This window comes from Chrysemys picta, chromosome 3, assembly GCF_011386835.1.
Source record: "Chrysemys picta bellii isolate R12L10 chromosome 3, ASM1138683v2, whole genome shotgun sequence".
In the NCBI taxonomy this organism is placed as follows: Eukaryota; Metazoa; Chordata; order Testudines; family Emydidae; genus Chrysemys; species Chrysemys picta.
Window position 1 is genome coordinate 208472563 of NC_088793.1, and position 18873 is coordinate 208491435.

The 18873-nt window shown below is 46.1% G+C and overlaps 1 protein-coding gene across 1 annotated transcript; it reads left to right on the forward strand.

Moving 5' to 3' along the window:
* The first annotated feature begins 2289 nt into the window (after positions 1 to 2289).
* Positions 2290 to 17862, forward strand: EIF4A3 (eukaryotic translation initiation factor 4A3). Its single transcript, XM_065589952.1, has 12 exons — positions 2290 to 2534; positions 3203 to 3275; positions 6430 to 6496; positions 8432 to 8494; positions 9572 to 9704; positions 11706 to 11786; positions 12517 to 12658; positions 14030 to 14168; positions 15773 to 15888; positions 16983 to 17090; positions 17172 to 17299; positions 17618 to 17862. Exons 1-12 carry the CDS (start codon positions 2372 to 2374, stop codon positions 17632 to 17634), a joined length of 1230 nt encoding a protein of 409 aa, XP_065446024.1. The 5' UTR covers positions 2290 to 2371; the 3' UTR covers positions 17635 to 17862.
* The last annotated feature ends 1011 nt before the right edge of the window (positions 17863 to 18873 follow it).

An 18873-nucleotide genomic window follows, 5' to 3' on the forward strand; every position in this document is an offset into this window, starting at 1 on the left:
CAGTGGTGGCTGTATACCAATGTAAGTTAGGTCGACTTAATTTTGTAGTGTAGACAAACCCACACACCTGAGTTTCCTCTGGGAGGATACCAATTTAAGATGAGTTATATAGTAGTAGCAGTGATATTCAGTGTGATATTTTGCTATGATGAATAAGAAATAGATGCAATATCTCAGCACATCAAGAAAACTATCAGCACAAAAAATCCATCAATCTAGCTACTGCCTCTTGGGGAGGTGGATTACCTATGCCAACAGGAGAGTCTTCTGTCAACTAAGTCCTGGTCTACACTGGCGGGGGGGGGGGGGGGGAGGAATAGATCTAAGATATGCATATCTGAAGAATAGCATAGCTGAAGTTGATGTATCTTAGATCGAATTAAAATTACTTACTTTGTGTCCTCACGGCGTGCTGCGGCTCCCCCGTCGACTTGCTTCTGCCTCTCGCCAAGCTGGAATTCAGCAGTCGACGGGAGAGCGATCGGGGATCAATTTATCGCGTCTACACTACATGCGATTAATCGATCCCCGATAGATCGATCGCTACCTGCCGATCCAGCGGGTAGTGTAGACGTACCCTTAGTGTAGATCAGAGCTGAGTGTCTACACTGGGGTGCTGCAGCTGTGCTGCTGTAGCATTTAAAGTGTAGACAAGCCCTTATTGTAGTGTAGAGCAGGCCTTTATCTTGGAGCTTGCCACTGAATTACTACGTGGCCTTCACTTTTCTGTTCCAGGTTCCCATTAAAACAAACACGAGGAAATATTTCTTTGCACAATGCACAGTCAATGTGCGGAACTCATTGCCAGGGGATGTTGTGAAGGCCAGAACTATAACTGGATTCAAAAAAATAATTTAGATAAGTTCCTGGAGGATAGTTGTACTGATGGCTATTAGCCAAGATAGTCAGGGATGGAACTCCATGCTCTGAGTGTAAGCCTCTGACTGCCAGATGCTGGGAGAGGATGACAGAGGATGGATCACTTGATAATTGCCCTATTCTGTTCATTCCCTCTGAAGTATCTGGCATTGGCCTAGGGTTGCCAATTTTGGTTGGATGTATTCCTGGAGGTTTCATTACATGACATAATCTTTAATTGAGGATTCATCTTTAATTCCTGGGACTCCAGGACAATCCTGGAGAGTTGGCAACCGTGGGAAGACAGGATACTGGGTTAGATGGACCACTGGTCTGACCCAGTATGGCCGTTCTTCTGTTCATATCAGTACAATGGGGTGATGATCATTCCTATCCACCCACCCAGATAGGATCTGAGCAGTCCTTTGACTACAGAAATGCTAGGTATGGTTGTGTTTTTTCTATGTATCGCTAAAACTCCGAGCCTGCAAATCTTTAGGCTGGTAAATCAGTCCATGCATAAATTATTCCTACTGAATTAAAATACTGATTAGTATTTGCAAGATCAAGGCTTTAGTAATTCTTCCAATTATCTGAGCCTCTCTTTATCCATGATTGGATGTCCCACAAATTCTGAGCAAATCAGCTGTGACTGTATAACTGTACCTATTGTGCAGATGGCAGGCAGGAGGGAAATTAGATGTGTCACCTATCGGGAAAAAGAGAAAGATCTTGTCTGCACTACAGGTTACCTCAATATAACTTGTCACTCAGGGGTGTAGGCACTGGTGTAGACAGCACTACGTCATCGTGAGAGCTTCTCCTCACGACATAGCTACCACCTCTCGCAGAGACAGGAGTTATTAAGCTGATGGGAGAGCCCATTGGCTTAGAGCAGCTCCATGACAAGCATTACAGTTAGAAATAGCAGTCTGCACCCCACAACAGGCACTGTACAGCCGTGCTTGCTGCTGTGCCAGCCCCAGAGCCCCCCACAAGTGCAGCAGTGAGAGAGGAGGAAGGGTGGTCAGGGGTTCCTTGCACCCAGGCCACATACCTGAGGCATCCGTAGGAGCACAGAGAGCCTAGTTATGGGCCTGCATGCTGTGAGCGGGGAGTTGCACAGGAATGCACAGGGCCCTGCACTGCACATCTGCAACGGGGGAGCCTTAGCCTCAGAGCAGGGAAAGAGCCAGCCCCATGCGGGGGGGGGGCAGCCCTAGCAGCAGAGGGGGGAGGAGCTAGCCCCATGGGGGAGGGGAGAGGCGGGGCAGCCCTGGAGGGGAGGAGCCAGCCCCATGGGGGAGGGGAGGGGCAGCCCTGGAGGGGAGGAGCCAGCCCCAGGGGTGGGGTGGGGGGAAGAGCCAGTCCGCAGCGAGGCGCGTGCTCCCCCCCACGTGACAGGGGAGCACGTCCCGCGCGCTGACCTCACGCGGCGGCACGCAGCGCAGGCGCAGTGCGGGGCGCGGCGGTCGTGTGGCGGCGCGGCCGGAGTCCCGGAGCCGGAGCGGCCATGTCGGGCGCGACAGGCGCGGCGGGCTCGGCCCGCAAGCGGCTGCTGAAGGAGGAGGACATGACCAAGGTGGAGTTCGAGACCAGCGAGGAGGTGGACGTGACCCCCACCTTCGACACCATGGGGCTGCGCGAGGACCTGCTGCGCGGCATCTACGCCTACGGTGCGGGACGGGGCTGAGGGACGGGCCGGGGGCTGAGGGCCGGGCGGGGGGCTCCCGCGAGGCCCCGCGGCCTGGCCCGCCCTCGCGCGTATCTGCTGGGGGGGTACGGGGGGGGCTCTGTGGAGCCGTTTCCCGGCTCTGTCCGCGCTCCCGCTCTGCGCGGGCTCCCGGGTGCGCGCGGCCTCATCGCACAAAATGGGGCCCAGCGTGGAGCGTGTGCGCGGCTCGCAGGCGCCTCGCGGGGCTCGACGCGGAAGTTGCCCCCGTGTAACTTAAACCCGTAAAAGCGGCTGGAGCTAGGCCCGGGCACACGGGGGGCGGGGGGATCGAGGCTGGAGCTAGGCCCGGGCACACGGGGGGGTCGAGGCTGGAGCTAAGCCCGGGCACACTCGGGGGGGCGAGGCTGTTATGGCCGTGCCAACACGGCAGGGGGTCAGGCTGCTGCGGTCACAGGGGAAAGCTAGACTGATATGTGTCTACACAGTTAAATCGGTTTAATATCGCCCCTTTAAACAGACACTTTGTGCATCGCCCACTCTCCTTTGTGCCTTTGAAAATCTCCTCCTGACACTTTGCTCAGTGCTTTGATTTATGAAATATTAACACTACTTTGATACGTACATGGAAAGAAATGTTAAAAGGTCTTTCTGTTTAAAACAACATTCTAGGCTTTGAGAAACCATCAGCTATTCAACAGAGAGCGATCAAGCAGATTATCAAAGGAAGAGATGTGATTGCACAGTAAGTGGAATTCTAAACTGAAGGAAGAGAATGGAGACGCTTTATTTTTAAAAAGATTGTTAGCAACTTAACTCATCTTTCCATGGTCCTCTTAGTTTTTTTAAAAAGCAACAGAGGGTCCTGTGGCACCTTTGAGACTAACAGAAGTATTGGGAGCATAAGCTTTGGTGGGTAAGAACCTGACTTTGGCATCTGAAGAAGTGAGGTTCTTACCCACGAAAGCTTATGCTCCCAATACTTCTGTTAGTCTCAAAGGTGCCACAGGACCCTCTGTTGCTTTTTACAGATTCAGACTAACACGGCTATCCCTCTGATACTTAGTTTTTTAAAATAGTATAACAAACCTTAAACAGTCACTGTTTCAAGAATGAGATATCACCAACAACTTCTTGTTGGCTGTGATTGCATGAAAGAAAATTCACCATCTACAACCTTAAAAAAAAAGTTACACACAAGCAGAGTTCAGAAATAACATTAGTCTAGATGTGATAACAGATGAAATGTCCAGTTCTCCCCCCCCCCCCATAATAGTTCACTGCTTCTAATTTTATTACCATTCTGTTAAAAGGAAAGCAGTGTAAGAGATGCATGTGCTATAGCCTTGTGTACTTGTCCATACATTGACTGCTGACATTTGTTGAAAATACACGTGTTGGGGAAAATGAGGGTTAGATTCTGCCAGTGGATCTGCCCTGGTGTACTTGTATCTGCACTGATCCATTTTCAGGATCTAGCCCTTACTTTTGACTGTGTGGTTTTCTGAAGACAACTTTTTTTTTTTCAGATGTTAATGTGAGTGCATAATAGACTACCTGTACTTTTTTTTTTTTACACTGCCTTTAGATAGAATAATTTAAGATTATACATTTTCAGTGTGTCATCTACGTAATTAACATTTTGCTCATGGTTTATGTCAGGCTGCATTAGGATGGTAACTGGAATTTAATAACAGCATAGAACATCTATTTTTATTAATAAAATAAGCCCTTAGTACAGGATATATTGTGCCATATTTCTAAAGCTTGACCTCAGATGTTAGTTTCCCTCTCCTCCTATTCTCTCTCTATAGAGAAGAGCGGTCTTTAACTCCCTCTTTGCTAGAGGCTTCTGGATTCAGCATTTTTTTTATTTAAATATTTTAAAAGATTATAGTAAGCTTAGGCCTTAACATTTTATATTAAATTCAGATTTTATTGTAAATGTTTTTAACTCTTAATTTAAAAAACAATTTAAAAATTTTTAAATAGATTTTTAAATTTTTATTCACACTGCTGAAACTTGAGTAGTCTAATGGAGAATATATTAAAGCACAGATCTGGTAAATGTTTATGCATTCATTTAAGTGTGTATGCAGAAGTTTGCAGGATGGGCGTAGGTAACATATCTAGCCCTGTCTACCATGGGAAATTGTGTACACTTGTCTACACTGAGGAACTTTCCTACAACTTCAAACAAGTTTACTGGTTTTAAAATCTGATGCAGTGTTTTTGTAGATGAAACCTTGGTTTCACCTAATGTGCCAGTGCTAGCCCATATTGACTGTCACAATGCTATCTCATAACCAATCTCGAGACTCAAGTTCTTGCCTACAGTAGGGTCCTGTCAAAGCTATGGAAGTGATCCACAATTGACAATCTAGGCTGCCCCTAACCAGGGTTGACAACGGCTTGGGAGCTCATGCAGAGAAGGCTATGCTATTTGCTACACCCATTACAAAAAGCATGCTACAATTCTTTAATAATTATTGTGTGGTTTGACCTCATGTAGACAAGCTCCCAAGCTGTGTTCAGCTGTACTTGAGTGATAGTCTAGCTGGGCCTGCTGGTAGACCCCTATTGTCAGCCATGTCTATCTAGTGGCTTAAAGTTGACACTACAAAAGGAGAAAAAATTGGGCTTGTGCCTGATGTTTGCTGCTTTGTAAGTAGAGAGTATTAAAGGGTTTTACAAAATCTGCTTGTTTTTTTCATTTAGAAACTTGGGATTTTTCTGCCCTAAAAGACTTAGTCTTGTCTACACTAGGAAACTATCTGAAAATCTTCCACTGTTACTCCATGGAAGAACCACTGAAGGCAAGCAAGCAACACTAGCAGCCCTGGGATTGGCTGCCAGTATTTAATAACCACTGTCATAACCCTGTTCAGAGCAGGCTGAATCAATGTGTTAGCAATGCTGAGAACCTGCCACTGTGTTAATGCCAATGGACCTGAACCATTAACCAATGGTGGGAAATTTCTCTGATGTCTCATAACTAGTGCCTGGGATAGCTAGAACTAGGGAAATGGCGACACTGCAAGTGTAGAGGGTGGAAGTGGAGCAGTGTAGAGAGATTTTTAGTCCTGGATTAACACCTGTTTAACTTCAATGACTAACATTTTGAATACAGGGGTTGGATAAAGATCTAGCACTATACCTTTAGGCTATGTCTATGCTACAGTCTGTGTTGGCATAACTTAAGTCGCTCAGGGGTCTGAATAAGTCACCCCCTGAGTGACAGTTAAACTGGCATAAGCAGTCGTGTGCCCAGCGCAACATCGGCGAGAGAGCTTTTCCCACCAACATAGCTTCTGCCGTTCATGGAGGTGGATTTATTAGGCAATTAGAGAGGTCTCTCCCGTCGACGTAGAGAGTCTTCACCAAACATGCTGGAGCGTTACAGCTGCCCTGCTGCAGAGCGGTGCATGTAGATATGCCCTCAGTTGAAATGTGAGATCCCAGTAAACATGCTCTAAGACTCTCAGGAAAGTCTTCTAGCAAAGCCAGAGAGGCAGATTTGATATTCTTGGAGAGATCTATGGTAAAATACAAGCAGAAAACACCTTTACCAACCCCTCTCCCTGCCCCTTTATGACCTGTTTTGCAAAGAAGCAAAACCATTCCCCAGTCATCATCACAGGCTAATAGTCCCTTAGTTTAGAGACCGGCCGGTTCCAGAGCTGGGGATTTACTAGTGTCAAATGATGGTTTTTTAATTATGCAAATGACAACCATGTTAGCTAAAATTGTGTAAGATGCATTGTTGAAAATAACATTGTCCGTTAATTGTAATGTTGACTATTAAAGGATTAGCAGAAAAATTAGCTTTTGTTTTGGGAAATGTTAATTAGCTGTGTGTGTTCTTCAGAAATAGGTTCTTAAATGGTCTCTCTTTCCAGGTCACAATCTGGAACAGGCAAAACAGCAACATTTTGCATCTCTGTTCTACAGTGTTTGGATATTCAGGTAACTTTCAGCACTTAAATATACTACATTTTACAGTTTTAAAATGAAACTTTTGAAATAGAAAGATTTAATAATTTGTATGCATTTATTGTTAAGACTACAACTGGATGAGTGAAGCTTTAAACTGAAGTCTTCTAACCATAGGCAATGGAATTTGTCAAATTTGATTTCATCAGATTTTGCCTAAAATCCACTTCTGCAGGAATTTTTAACTCTTGAGCTCTACTTGGCTGTATTCCTATATTTTAATAGGTGTCACTGGAAGACAGACGTGGCCATTTTCTTTTCACCTTTCCCATGCAATTAACCCATGAGTTCATTGGGTCCACTCATGGGACTTAAAGAACCTTAATAGGCCACAATTCTTTAAGGGAAAAATGCAGAAATTTCATCATGATAAAGCTGATTTTTATCAGCCACGTCCTCCCCAAATGCTCACATTTACATTCTGTAAATCCTGAAGTAAACTATCAAGCAGTTGTAAAGAGACCAATAGTCCATTTACAGTCTGGCTTCACTTGAGTCGGATTCTTCCTCTTGCAGCTCCCTGCAGTCTAGTAACTTTAAAATAAATTCACATTTTCCAAATGCTAAACTTAATTCTCAGGGATGTTTCCTTAAAATTTTCAGTGTTCCCAGTGGAAGAGATGTAAATTGTCATCTTTGATTTTTGACTAGTAAAATTATACCTGAGCCATTATCTGATAAATTGTTTCCATCTTTCATGGGAAGTCCACTCACCGCTAGTGGTGCCTCCTCCAGGTTATCTTGGGGATTAGCTCTGGCAGGTGCTGTGCCCTCCTGTAGAGGTGCCTCTCCCATTGTCCTTTTGCATCAGGAACCACCGCCTCCTCTCTGCAGCTTAGCCCTTCGGCCAGGTCACTATCGTGGTTTCCCCCTTCTGGGGTAACAAAGTCTCTCTTGACAAATGGGCTTAGGCAGTCTTCCCACTCACTGGCCAGCCGGTGCCTCTTCCTCAGCAGCTGGTAAGGGAACCCAGGCTGGCCCTCTCATCAGCAACCAAGTCTATTCATAGAATATCAGGGTTGGAAGGGACCTCAGGAGGTATCTAGTCCAACCCCCTGCTCAAAGCAGGACCTAATCCCCAACTAAATCATCCCAGCCAGGGCTTTGTCAAGCCGGGCCTTAAAGACCTCTAAGGATGGAGATTCCATCACCTCCCTAGGTAACGCATTCCAGTGCTTCACCACCCTCCTAGTGAAATAGTGTTTCCTAATATCCAACCTAGACCTCCCCCACTTGCCGCTTCCCCCCCCTTGAGCCTTTTCCTACCTTCCTGGCTTCCCCTCTCTGGGTTTGCCAGCCTCCCTACTCCCTCCCTGCAGGGAACAACTGTGAACTACCCATCGCCAGAGCTTGCAAACACTCCTCTTCCTAGGGAGTGACTGTAGCCTTTCCCAGCAGTCCCCTCTGTCAGCATTCTGGCTTATATAGGCCCTGCTGGTTCCTGCGCAGGTGAGCTGCTTCTTGTTAAGGCTTCTCTCTGTCTTAATTCCCCCCAGCTTGCAACCCCTAATAGGTTAATTGGCCCCTCTGGCCTGCCTTTCAGGGCAGGTGTGGGGAGGACACCCCATCATATTCATGTGCAAGCAAAGAACAAATACATTCATAATTAGTTTTCAGAAAGTAGGACTTAGTGTCTGGTTGTAGCTAGCATAGTGAAAAACAAGCCAGTGGAGTGAAACGTACTGGTGGATGATATTGTTGAATGTGACTTACACAGGGAGGTATTCTCATGTGCGTGGGTTTGAGCAGGAGCAACTTCCAGATGAGTTGATTGACCCTTATGTATTTTGTGCTAAAATTTATGCTGAATCCTTCTTGGTGCCTTGTCATTTCCAAGTCCTTTGGGACCCACTGCCCCTGTTATGTTTGGCTAATATTGGACTTGTTCAATTTGTCTGTTTCATTCAGGTCCGTGAAACCCAGGCATTGATCTTAGCACCAACTAGGGAGTTGGCAGTACAGATTCAAAAGGTAAGAGCATTTGAAGCGGCCAAACTTTTGAGCACATTCTTTGTGCCTGTAAACTCTTACCAATGTTTTACAGATGTTGGTAAGTGCCCAGTATTACTAGAACAGTTGGTGAATTTTTAGCATTTTGTGGATTTGCAGTGATTATTTTCCTCCATAGAAAATGAAGTGGTGGTACATATACTTGTTGTTGTATCTAATACTGGATTAGGTATAGTAACAAACTGATAATGCTACTGGCTTACTGATATTCCACAGGAATAACTCTTGATTAGCCCAAAAGCACATATTTTGTTAGTTGCTGAGGTACAGTTTGGCACTCTTCATGTTAGAATCTCTGACGGTTCAGTGTTGTTCCTCCTCTTATCATGCTCACGTGTTGCAACAATTAACTTTTTGGCATTGCAGTGAGCAGATGTGTGCAGATCTCTTGGAAATGTTATGAAGCTGAATTTATTCATCTTTTCTGTCCAGTCTGGGTGGGAGATTGCGGGCTTAGAAGATGTCCAGTGGAGTGTGTTGAAACCTTTGCCTTGATTCTGTAGCTTTTTATCCTGGATTTTTGGAATGTGGCACCATAGCATTTTCTCTTTCTTGGAACTTCAAAAAATCCCACAGTTTGAATCCTGTGACTGAGAAACTCGTACATAGCTACAAATGCCATAATCAGGAAGTGTTGCCTCATTTATACAGATTGTAATTCCTCTGTTTAAATTTAGCTGCAAATTTTCTGACACTTGTGATTTGACCTACCAACTCGTTCCTGCCCATGGTCCTGAAACTCCCTTATCAGTGTGGGAGGTTTGTCTGTGCTGCTATTTCTGCATACAAAGTGTCTCCAAAGATGCCTAAAGACATGACAGCAGTCCTCCCTTTCAAACTCCTGTTTTACAGAGGAAGCACAGGACTAGCACTACAGGCTGGAGCAGGGGGCAGAAAGGTGTGTGGTTGGAAAGATCTGCATGTAAATAGTGGGGTGCTGCAAACAGGGAGGGACCTGTCTAGGGATCTCATTGCAAATAGTTTACGTGGCGCTATTGTAAACTGTCTAAATGTTTCTTCTATGCTGACTTGACACAGGGCCTTCTTGCTCTTGGTGACTACATGAATGTGCAGTGTCATGCCTGTATTGGAGGCACAAATGTTGGTGAAGATATCCGGAAACTGGATTATGGACAGCACGTTGTTGCTGGCACACCAGGCCGTGTGTTTGGTAAGGAGGTCACTGGCTAGCTATGCCATATCTGGCTTAATACCCAAGATACACATAATAGTTCAGGATAAATGGTGTGTACTTCATGCTTAAGGGATTGTTCTGCTCCTGCGAATGTGAAGTGGTATGAAAACTCCATTTAAAGGGACACCGTAAACCTAAACACACTAACTTTTTTACCAACTATTAACAGTCAAAATAACTTCAATTTTTATGGCTCCTGAAAGGTGCCTGGATGACAAAATTGGAGACTCAGTTCCTCTAACAGTGCAGGCATGGCATGGCATGGCGAGCAGCGGTGCTGGCTTCTCACACTGCCCTGCCAATGTACCTCAGTGCTGACTTACACCTCCTGGGCTGAATATCCCTCCTGTTCAGTCCTTGGAGACTCTGAGCCTGGCAACAAGTGTCGGTTCTGGTTGTATTTATACCGTATCGGTATGTTTAGCTTGGAAAAGAGGAGATTAAGGGGGACGTGGTAGTGTACTTGAAAGCCTGCCATAAAAAAGATGAAGAAAAGCTGTTCTCTCTTGCCACAGAGGGCAGGACAAACAGCAATGGGTTCAAACTTCAGCACTGCAGAGTTAGATTAAATCTCAGGAAACACTTCCGAACTGTAAGAAGAGTAGGACTGGAACAGATGCCTAGGGAGGTTGTGGAAGCTCCTTCACTGGAGGTTTTCAAAAGGAGGCTGGAGCCATCTGTCCTGGATGGTTTAGACACAACAAATCCTGCATCTTGGCAGGGGGTTAGACTAGATGACCCTGGTGGTCCCTTCTAACCCTATGATTCTAACATGGAGCCAGTCTTCATAAACCACAAAATGGGAATTAGTTGGTAACTACCCACTGGGCTGGATTGACCCACATGGTAATGGTGAAAGGCTTCCACATCACAGGACCAGGGACTATTCTGAGCCATCCACTCCTCCAGACCAGAAATAGGCAATCTAGAAACGAAAGCTGGATCCATGTGGTTGGTAAACTGTGCAGCAGTTTCCAAAGGATGCGCACAGCTCTCTTTCCAGCGGAAGTCCCCCGTAGCCTGTCACCCTGGTGCTGTGCAAATGGGCTGCAACTCACCTGTCCTGTCTTGCTTGCCTCAGAGAGCAAGTTGTGTCCTGGGGCTTGGAATTCTGAATTTTTCACCCAGTCTTTGGTCCCTTAACTGGCATGTGAGGAGCCAACCCCCCGAGTACAATATACTCCTGTTTATTCAAAACTCTGTTATCCAGATTTCCACATTATCCAAATCCCTTCCTTGTCCTTGTACCCAACACACCTGCCTGCATACGACCCCCCCAGTTAGCCACTCTGCCTCCTGCTGGCATGCAGCCCTCCAGTGAAACCCCAGGCCCAACTGCCTATACGCACATCCCCACCTTCTCCCCCCTCGCCACCATTTTGCAGCTCTGCTGCAGAGTTGCTTTTCTCACCTGGTCGGTGCCATAGCTCTGGCCCTGGCAGATGCAGCACCGAAGTGCCCCGCTCCCTCATTGGCACAGCCTCCACTCTGCTCCTTGGGCAGCGTGCAGGAGCCAGTGCTGGGGCGCACACCAAACCAAGCAACCACCGGAGGAGTCCAGCTGCTAGGGAGTCTGCTGCCCTGCTGTTACCGCGCATGTGTAGCGACAACAGTGAAGTCTGTACCCTGTCCATCTGTTTCGTCTGCAAGGGAGAACACTGGGAGGTCTGGGGTGAGAGGCTGTCCTTTTCGATTATCCAAACTCCCAACTATCCAAATAAAATCTGTGTCCCTCAAACTATTTGGATAAATGAAAGTATACCGTATGTGATTTCTGGGGTTCACAAAGTGGTGTCAGGGCTGCAAGCACCCTGGTCTTCCCAGGTTGCTAAATGAATATGGGGTCATGATATGGAGAGAATCAATGCCCCAGCGGAATGCATAGATAAGTAGAACTGTCTGATAGTGGCAGTTAGGGAGTGTTGCAAGTATCTGTGTTGCTGGAAACTTTCATGATACTGAATTGGAACTTTGCAGATATGATTCGTCGTCGAAGTTTAAGGACTCGTGCCATCAAAATGTTGGTTTTGGATGAAGCTGATGAGATGCTCAATAAAGGTACGAAATACCCTTTGCACTCCTTCCTCCTCCTTCCGCCTCACGCTCTAGTGTGCACAGCACTGGGAATGCTCTTGCCAAAGGGCACGTAATGTAGCTGGTTAGAACCTAGGGCTGTACTTGCTACACCTAATCTGATACAGGGAGAGATCCCTTAGGGTACATCTTCACTACCCGCCAGATCGGCGGGTAGTGATCGCTCCATCGGGGATCGATTTATCGCGTCTCGTCTAGATGTGATAAATCGATCCCCGAACGCGCTCCCCGTCTACTCCGGAACTCCACCAGAGCGAGAAGCAGTAGCACAGTTGACAGGGGAGCCGCGGCCGTCAATCCCACACCGTGAGGACCCGAGGTAAATCGATCTAAGATACTTCAACTTCAGCTACGCTATTCACGTAGCTGAAGTTGTGTATCTTAGATCGATTTCTCCCCTCTCCCCCCCCCTCCCCCCCGGGTAGACCAGCCCTTAGGAAGAACGCACACCCCTGGAACTAGTCCTCAGCAAAGCCTCAAACTCTCTCCATTTTCTGTGGGGTACACTGGTTTTGGAGTGTGAGGGATAAGATAGAGTTGAAGTTGTTTGGGTGACTTTAGCTGTGAATTCACTACTTCCTAATGTTTGTCTTTAAGTGTAATCTTAATTTTGAATTCCAGAGTCAGTGTAAGAAAAGTGTTAAAAGAAAATGCAAACATTAACACTGCTGTGCTATTTGGTTTGCTTTGGCAGGTTTTAAAGAACAGATTTATGATGTGTACAGATACCTGCCCCCAGCTACTCAGGTGGTTCTGATCAGTGCTACCTTGCCTCACGAAATCCTGGAGATGACCAATAAATTCATGACTGACCCAATCCGCATCTTGGTTAAACGGTGAGTGATGTTCCCACGAGAAAAGCAGCTCTCGAGTTCCACCAGAAGTTGGGCTCTCATCAGTCTCTGGAATTAGTCTTCCTCTGTAAGTGATGGCTTTTGAATGTGATTGCTTCAAAATCCTTCGTTGTTGGACTGGAAAGGGATTGGTTAAGGCTGTAAACTTGGTTTAAAGTGCAAAGCCCAGTCAGATGTTTCTTCTAGTTAGCTGCTGTTTGCTAAGCAGCTTGCAAACCTTCTGTCCTAAAACTTGGGATAGTTTTGTTCATTTTCCAGTAGCTGCCCTCTGCAGCAAACATCTCCCCTTCATAGCGCTCTGCAGCTTCCCTCCGGCCTGGCGGGCAGCTCCTCCTCTGCTCCCCAAACCCCTTCCGATTCTTCTTCATGGCCTTCTCCCATGCAGTGCCCTCCTCCCCCTCACCCCGGCCCTGCCACCTCTTGCTCCTATAAAGGTGACCCACAAGATATTTTGATGCCTCTTCTTACATTTTACAGTGTGTGAAGTAGGTCTAAAAAGTGTTGCACCTTGGAAATACCTGGAACGCTCAATCTGGGCTTCCTGGGTTTTGCTGGAAGACTTTTGGGGGGTGGGGGGATCTGATATGTGTCAGCTTTCACATCATAACCAAAGAGGATGCGGGGTCTGGATCTTTAACAGACCCCCTCTTATCCCAAATACTCATTATACATTGGAGTTCTATAGGTGGCAACAAAACCAGAGTTCTAAGCAGGCTAAGTAATGGGTCTTCCCCGTGCTTAGCCATCTCTCCTGTGATGTCATGATCGCATTAGATTTCCAGTCTTTCTGACAGAGCTCCTAATTTCAAAAGCAGGAGCATTGAAACCCTCACCTTTTGGGTCCTCTGTGTGTAGTGCACGCAGGACACAAGCTCAGTTTTGTCATGTGGGTCACCTTTACGTCCGTCCTCAAAGCACGCTTCCCCGAGAACACTTCTGAATCGCTAACGGTACATGAACCATTCCCCAAATCCGCATAACCCTGAGGTGGTGCGCATCACTCCACATAAGTCTCCCCTGCATCACTGCTTCCTGTTGATTTAGGCCCCAATCCCACAAATTGGTCAGCACATGCAGATTCATCTAGCCCTCCGCTGGGGTTCAGTACTTGCACACCACCCTTTCACCTGGAACTGCTTGGATTCAGAGCCTCAATGGAGCTTCCAGGGAGGGTCTCCCTCTGTCTGCTTTGTAAAGCACCATGTGCATGTAGGAAATATCAGCAGTTCACAGTGTATGTGACAATAGTATGAACTCTGTTCAGTGTGGCTGGCGGGCTGAAATGTATTGGCTTACAGACTGCCCTGAAGTGTCTGTCTATTAAAAGACACGATGGCTCTTTTCTGTGTGCAGTGATGAATTGACTCTGGAAGGAATCAAACAGTTTTTTGTGGCCGTGGAAAGGGAAGAATGGAAGTTTGATACGCTGTGCGATCTGTACGACACACTCACTATCACGCAGGCTGTCATCTTCTGTAACACCAAGAGGAAGGTATAGCAGCAACAAATAAGTGTTCATGTTTGTCTATAATGGTAGCTGTGTTGTTCTCCCTGCCTATTAGTATCTAATAATGTGAGACTGAAGACTAGAGGCCAACTGTTAGCCCTGGGAATTGCTAATCTCAGTAGTTTCTCTTGCTTTAAATTGCAGCCTCCTGCTCATGGTGATTGGCTTTTAATAACAAAAGCCTTGAGTGGATACGCCAAAGAAAATTCCACTCAAATGTTAGGATCCCTCTTCTAACAACTTCTTTCAGGTTGTTCCTAGTAGAACTAGGGAGAATCTGCTGAGGGATCTGGAGGATTTTCCACCACTAGCCATCTTTTAAATCAAGACAGGATGTTTTTTAAGATTGGCTCTAGTCCAAACAGGAGTTATTGTGGGGATGGGGTGTGGCCTGTGCGATGCAGGTCAGACTAGATGATCACAGTGGTCTCTTCTGGACTTACAATCTCTCACCTCCCACACCTGCTGGCCTTGGTGACACTGATCAAGCCTCCTGGCTCAGGCGTGTTGGGTGGGATGAGCCCTGGCCAGTGAACGCTGCTGAAAAGAGAGGAGGAGCATTGTCCTCCCCACCAACCTGGCCTGGGAAGTGGGGTCAAATTTACCTGCAGCAGCCCAGGGAATTGTAAATCATGTTGCTGTTGAACTGCCTAGCCAGTCTTTTAACTAACCAACATGAACCATGACTTGATATGGACTAAAGCAGCATGTAATGGGCAGTGGAACCAATTGGAAGAGAGATTTTTGTGCCCTGATTTGAGACTGTTTGGTTCTAGTTCTATAAGCTACTAGCTAAACGGCACTGGGTGCCTGTTTGAGACATGCTAACCTGGCACAGGGTTTCTTGTTGGTTAGGTTGAAATTGAGCTAGTCAGTAACCAGTTATGTGCTGTCCTATCACCATCTTGTCCACTAAGAGATGTGCAATCAAAGGTGGAGTTGCCCTTTTAGAACAATAAAATTGACTAGCAAGTAGAGGTCCAAAGTCCCCTTGGGACTATAGAAACAAAACTGCACCCCAGGAGGAAATTCACTGACTCCCATCAAACAGGCAAGGCCACTGCTAGGTCTGGATGCCCCTCCCTGACGTCTAGGGACAGCTTGAGTTGTCACTCACGGATGTTTAGGAATAGCGGAGCTTGCTCTTGGAACAGCTCTCTCTCCCTGGATGGTTTTACTGCCCAGGCAAGTATATTGAAGGGGCCCAGCTGTCCCCATGTGGAGTTAGTCCTGGCTGTTGCTTATTAGCTAGTAGTGAGTCTAGCAGGTGTTAATTCAAATGCAGTGATCCACTGTTGCTAGGACAGAATCCACTGAACCTTGCATTCGGTCCATGCTCCATAAATAATGGAAATGCTTGATGTTCTGCAGGCAGGATGCTGACTGCTTTTTCCTCCTGAAAGTCTAATCTTCAGAAGCAGCCATGGAGATGTCTTGTGGCTCCCTCTAACATATGGCGCTTTCATATGAAGCACAGAAGAGGGTGCTTCGTCAAGCATGACTAGCAAACTGTTTCAGGAACAAACCGCATGATAGTACATGTACAGAACTAACCCTGGCTACCTGTGTGTGTGTGTGTGTGTGTGCAGGTAGACTGGCTAACAGAGAAGATGAGAGAAGCCAACTTCACGGTGTCATCAATGCATGGTGATATGCCACAGAAGGAGAGAGAATCCATCATGAAAGAGTTCAGATCGGGGGCAAGGCAAGTGACTTAATACTCTTTTGTGTGTGGTGTTACAGCATGAGACCAGGATTCCCCAATGTCCTATGGGAGGGTGGCTGAACTATGCCTTCAGTATCTATCCCTCTGTATCTCTGCCCTGAAAGCCCCCTTCACCTTTTCATCCTCATTTCTGGTGATTCTAGATTAAGCTATAAGATGAAAATATTAGAGTTCTGAGACTCACTGAGATCACTGGACTGCCCTTCCATAGCACCTCAGGGTGGGGGGACCTCTGCGTAGGCTGGCTGGAGAACCGTGGTGTTAGAAGTAGAATGAGCCCATGGTATTTAGTAAGAGTATCTGGGAGCTGGAGAAAGCTGCAGAGATTGTTTCATTTCTCAGCCTGTGGAAGGAGTTGCCTCTGACTGGGCCATACCAGGCAGCTGCTGTTGAATGTGATACTTTGTACGGGAGGTTTTCAGCTCCCTAAAAGCTCTAGTTTCTTGTGTATTCTGTGGAATTCTCCCTGGAGGAAGCAGATAGCTGGGTCCCCCTGTTGAAGATGCCTCCTGCTGAAGCAGCAGAACATGAAGTGACTCATTCCATCTGCTAAATATCAAAATGAGCTTCTCACCAGCTGTCTCATCACCCAGGGGATGGCGTGAGCAATTTGATTACATTAGAACCTGTTTGATGAAGTAATAGGGGATCGAGGAGTTTATAAAATTGAATACCTCAGTTGTAGTATCTCCAGTGTGGAAGTTGCAGCAGGTGCACTGTATGGCTTTGCAGTGCTTTGAAGGACAAGAAATCCATTTGCAGTGCATTGAAGGCATTTAGTATAAAGGGATGTCAACTTATTCTTCATCAACATCACGTTTGTTATGCAATGTTTATTTTGTCAGGAAAATTATTTGTATAACTGGTTAGTCATAAGATTTGTGTTCATAAAATTGGAGTTTGACTGTAGCTGTTTGAAAATTTTCTTAGCAGCGTTAGGAAACTAGTTAATAAGTGACACTTGGCCTGTCAGTGCACTGCAGGAAGATGGTTGTTAATGTCTCCCTAGCTCATTTCACAACATCCTTCCAGTGGGATTGGAGTGCAATAACGCTGCTCTTCTCTCTTGGCAGCCGTGTGCTTATTTCTACAGATGTTTGGGCCAGGGGCTTGGATGTTCCTCAGGTGTCCCTGATCATTAACTACGACTTGCCCAACAACCGAGAACTGTATATACACAGGTACAGGAATGGCTACTTTTATTGAGTCTGATTCAACTATGACTACCCAGTCAACTAATCCGGGATCCTTTCCTTCAACAGAATTGGTAGATCAGGTCGGTATGGCCGAAAAGGTGTTGCCATCAACTTTGTAAAGAATGATGACATCCGTATCCTGCGTGATATTGAACAGTACTACTCTACCCAGATTGATGAGATGCCCATGAATGGTGAGTGTAGGGTGTATCCAAATAGGACTCCTCCTGGCTCAGCTGGGCAGACTGGCAGCTGCCTCCTAACCTAGCTGTGTATCACCATGTAAAATATGATTTCAACAGAATCAAATAGGGAAACTTAAAATACTCAGTTTTATTGTACTGAAGTTTTTGGCCCTTTGTAAACTCAAATCCTTGTGGATTGAGGTGTTTGTATTTCAGTGAAGAGGCTGAAGCAGTTCTGTGCATTAGCTGTAGTACTGCTGTTACTCTGTGCTGCAATTTTTAGCATGTTCAGCAAAGGCTTAACTTATGTTCTCTCTCTTAATTCAGTTGCTGATCTTATTTAAAGAAGCACGACATGCTGAAGACCAGTAGAAGGGGAGAGCTCCATTTTAGACTTGACTTTCCAAGGAGTCCGAGTCTTATGTGGTATTTTTATTTAACCGTGAAATTTGTGAAGTCCCTTAGAGGAACATTGCCATTTTCTTGATATCTGCAAATTAGGATGTGTGTAAATAATGTGTTCGCTTCCATTCTACCGACTTTTTTCAATTAAAATTTTACCATAAACTCTCCCTCTGATCACTTGAAGTCTAAGATGGGAACTAGCACTAAACTCGGTCCAAAGAGGTGTTTTTACAGTTGGATGCAGTGTTATGAAATGGCAATAGACATCAAATATACTTAAGCCCATCAAAAACATAACATGCAAACCTCCCAGTCATGTTTATTCCAGTTGCAACATTCCTATAAGTTCCTTGCTGGTTTGTGCAAGGAAAGGAAGTCAGCCTGAGTCTGCACTCTTCCACTCTTGGAAAGCAAGTAGTACTAGTTACTAAGATAAGTTCATGGTGGCCAAGTGCACAAGCTGTTTACTTTTGTATCAGACCCAATGTGGGGACTCCCCTGTCTCGGTAAGGTTAGGGATATCTGAAGTGGCATTTCAGTACTGGTAGATTGTGGAGTGTTGAACAGCAGCAACTGTGGGAGCAATATAGCTGCTTGGGAGTTAGATTTCTAATGGCATAGGGGGTTGGTGAATGTCTTGCTGTCGTGGACCACTGGGTTCCCTTGCAGCCTTTAGCCTCTGACAGACCTTATTCATGGGGTTGTTGAAAGCGGCAGGGGTGGAGCATGAGAATGGGAGCTGATCAGCACTTAATCTAACATTTACAGGCGTCTCTGCAAACCTGTAAGTGCCTGATTTATTTGAATATAGTCACAGAAACCCAACCTGGGTAGAGTGAAGGTTGGTTCAGTCAGTAACAGCAAATAAATACCAAGACTGTTAGATTACAGTAGCTAGAGGGGGCTCTAGTTCTTTTGCTGTACAGTTCCTCTTTTCATTCATCTGAAAATAAGTGTCTCTGGTAACTTTCAGGAGCCCCAATCTTCTAACATGGGTGGGGCTGAAACTGGGCCACTCATCCCCAGTCTTGGTAGGAGTTGCAGAATTGGCAGCCCTACACATCACAAGATGGCTAGTGCTCACTGAATGAGGCAGGAGTCCCTCATTAAAGATGGACACACTTTAAAAAAAAAAAAAGCCTCCTTCCCTTGGTGAGGGAAGCAACTGGTGAGCAGGT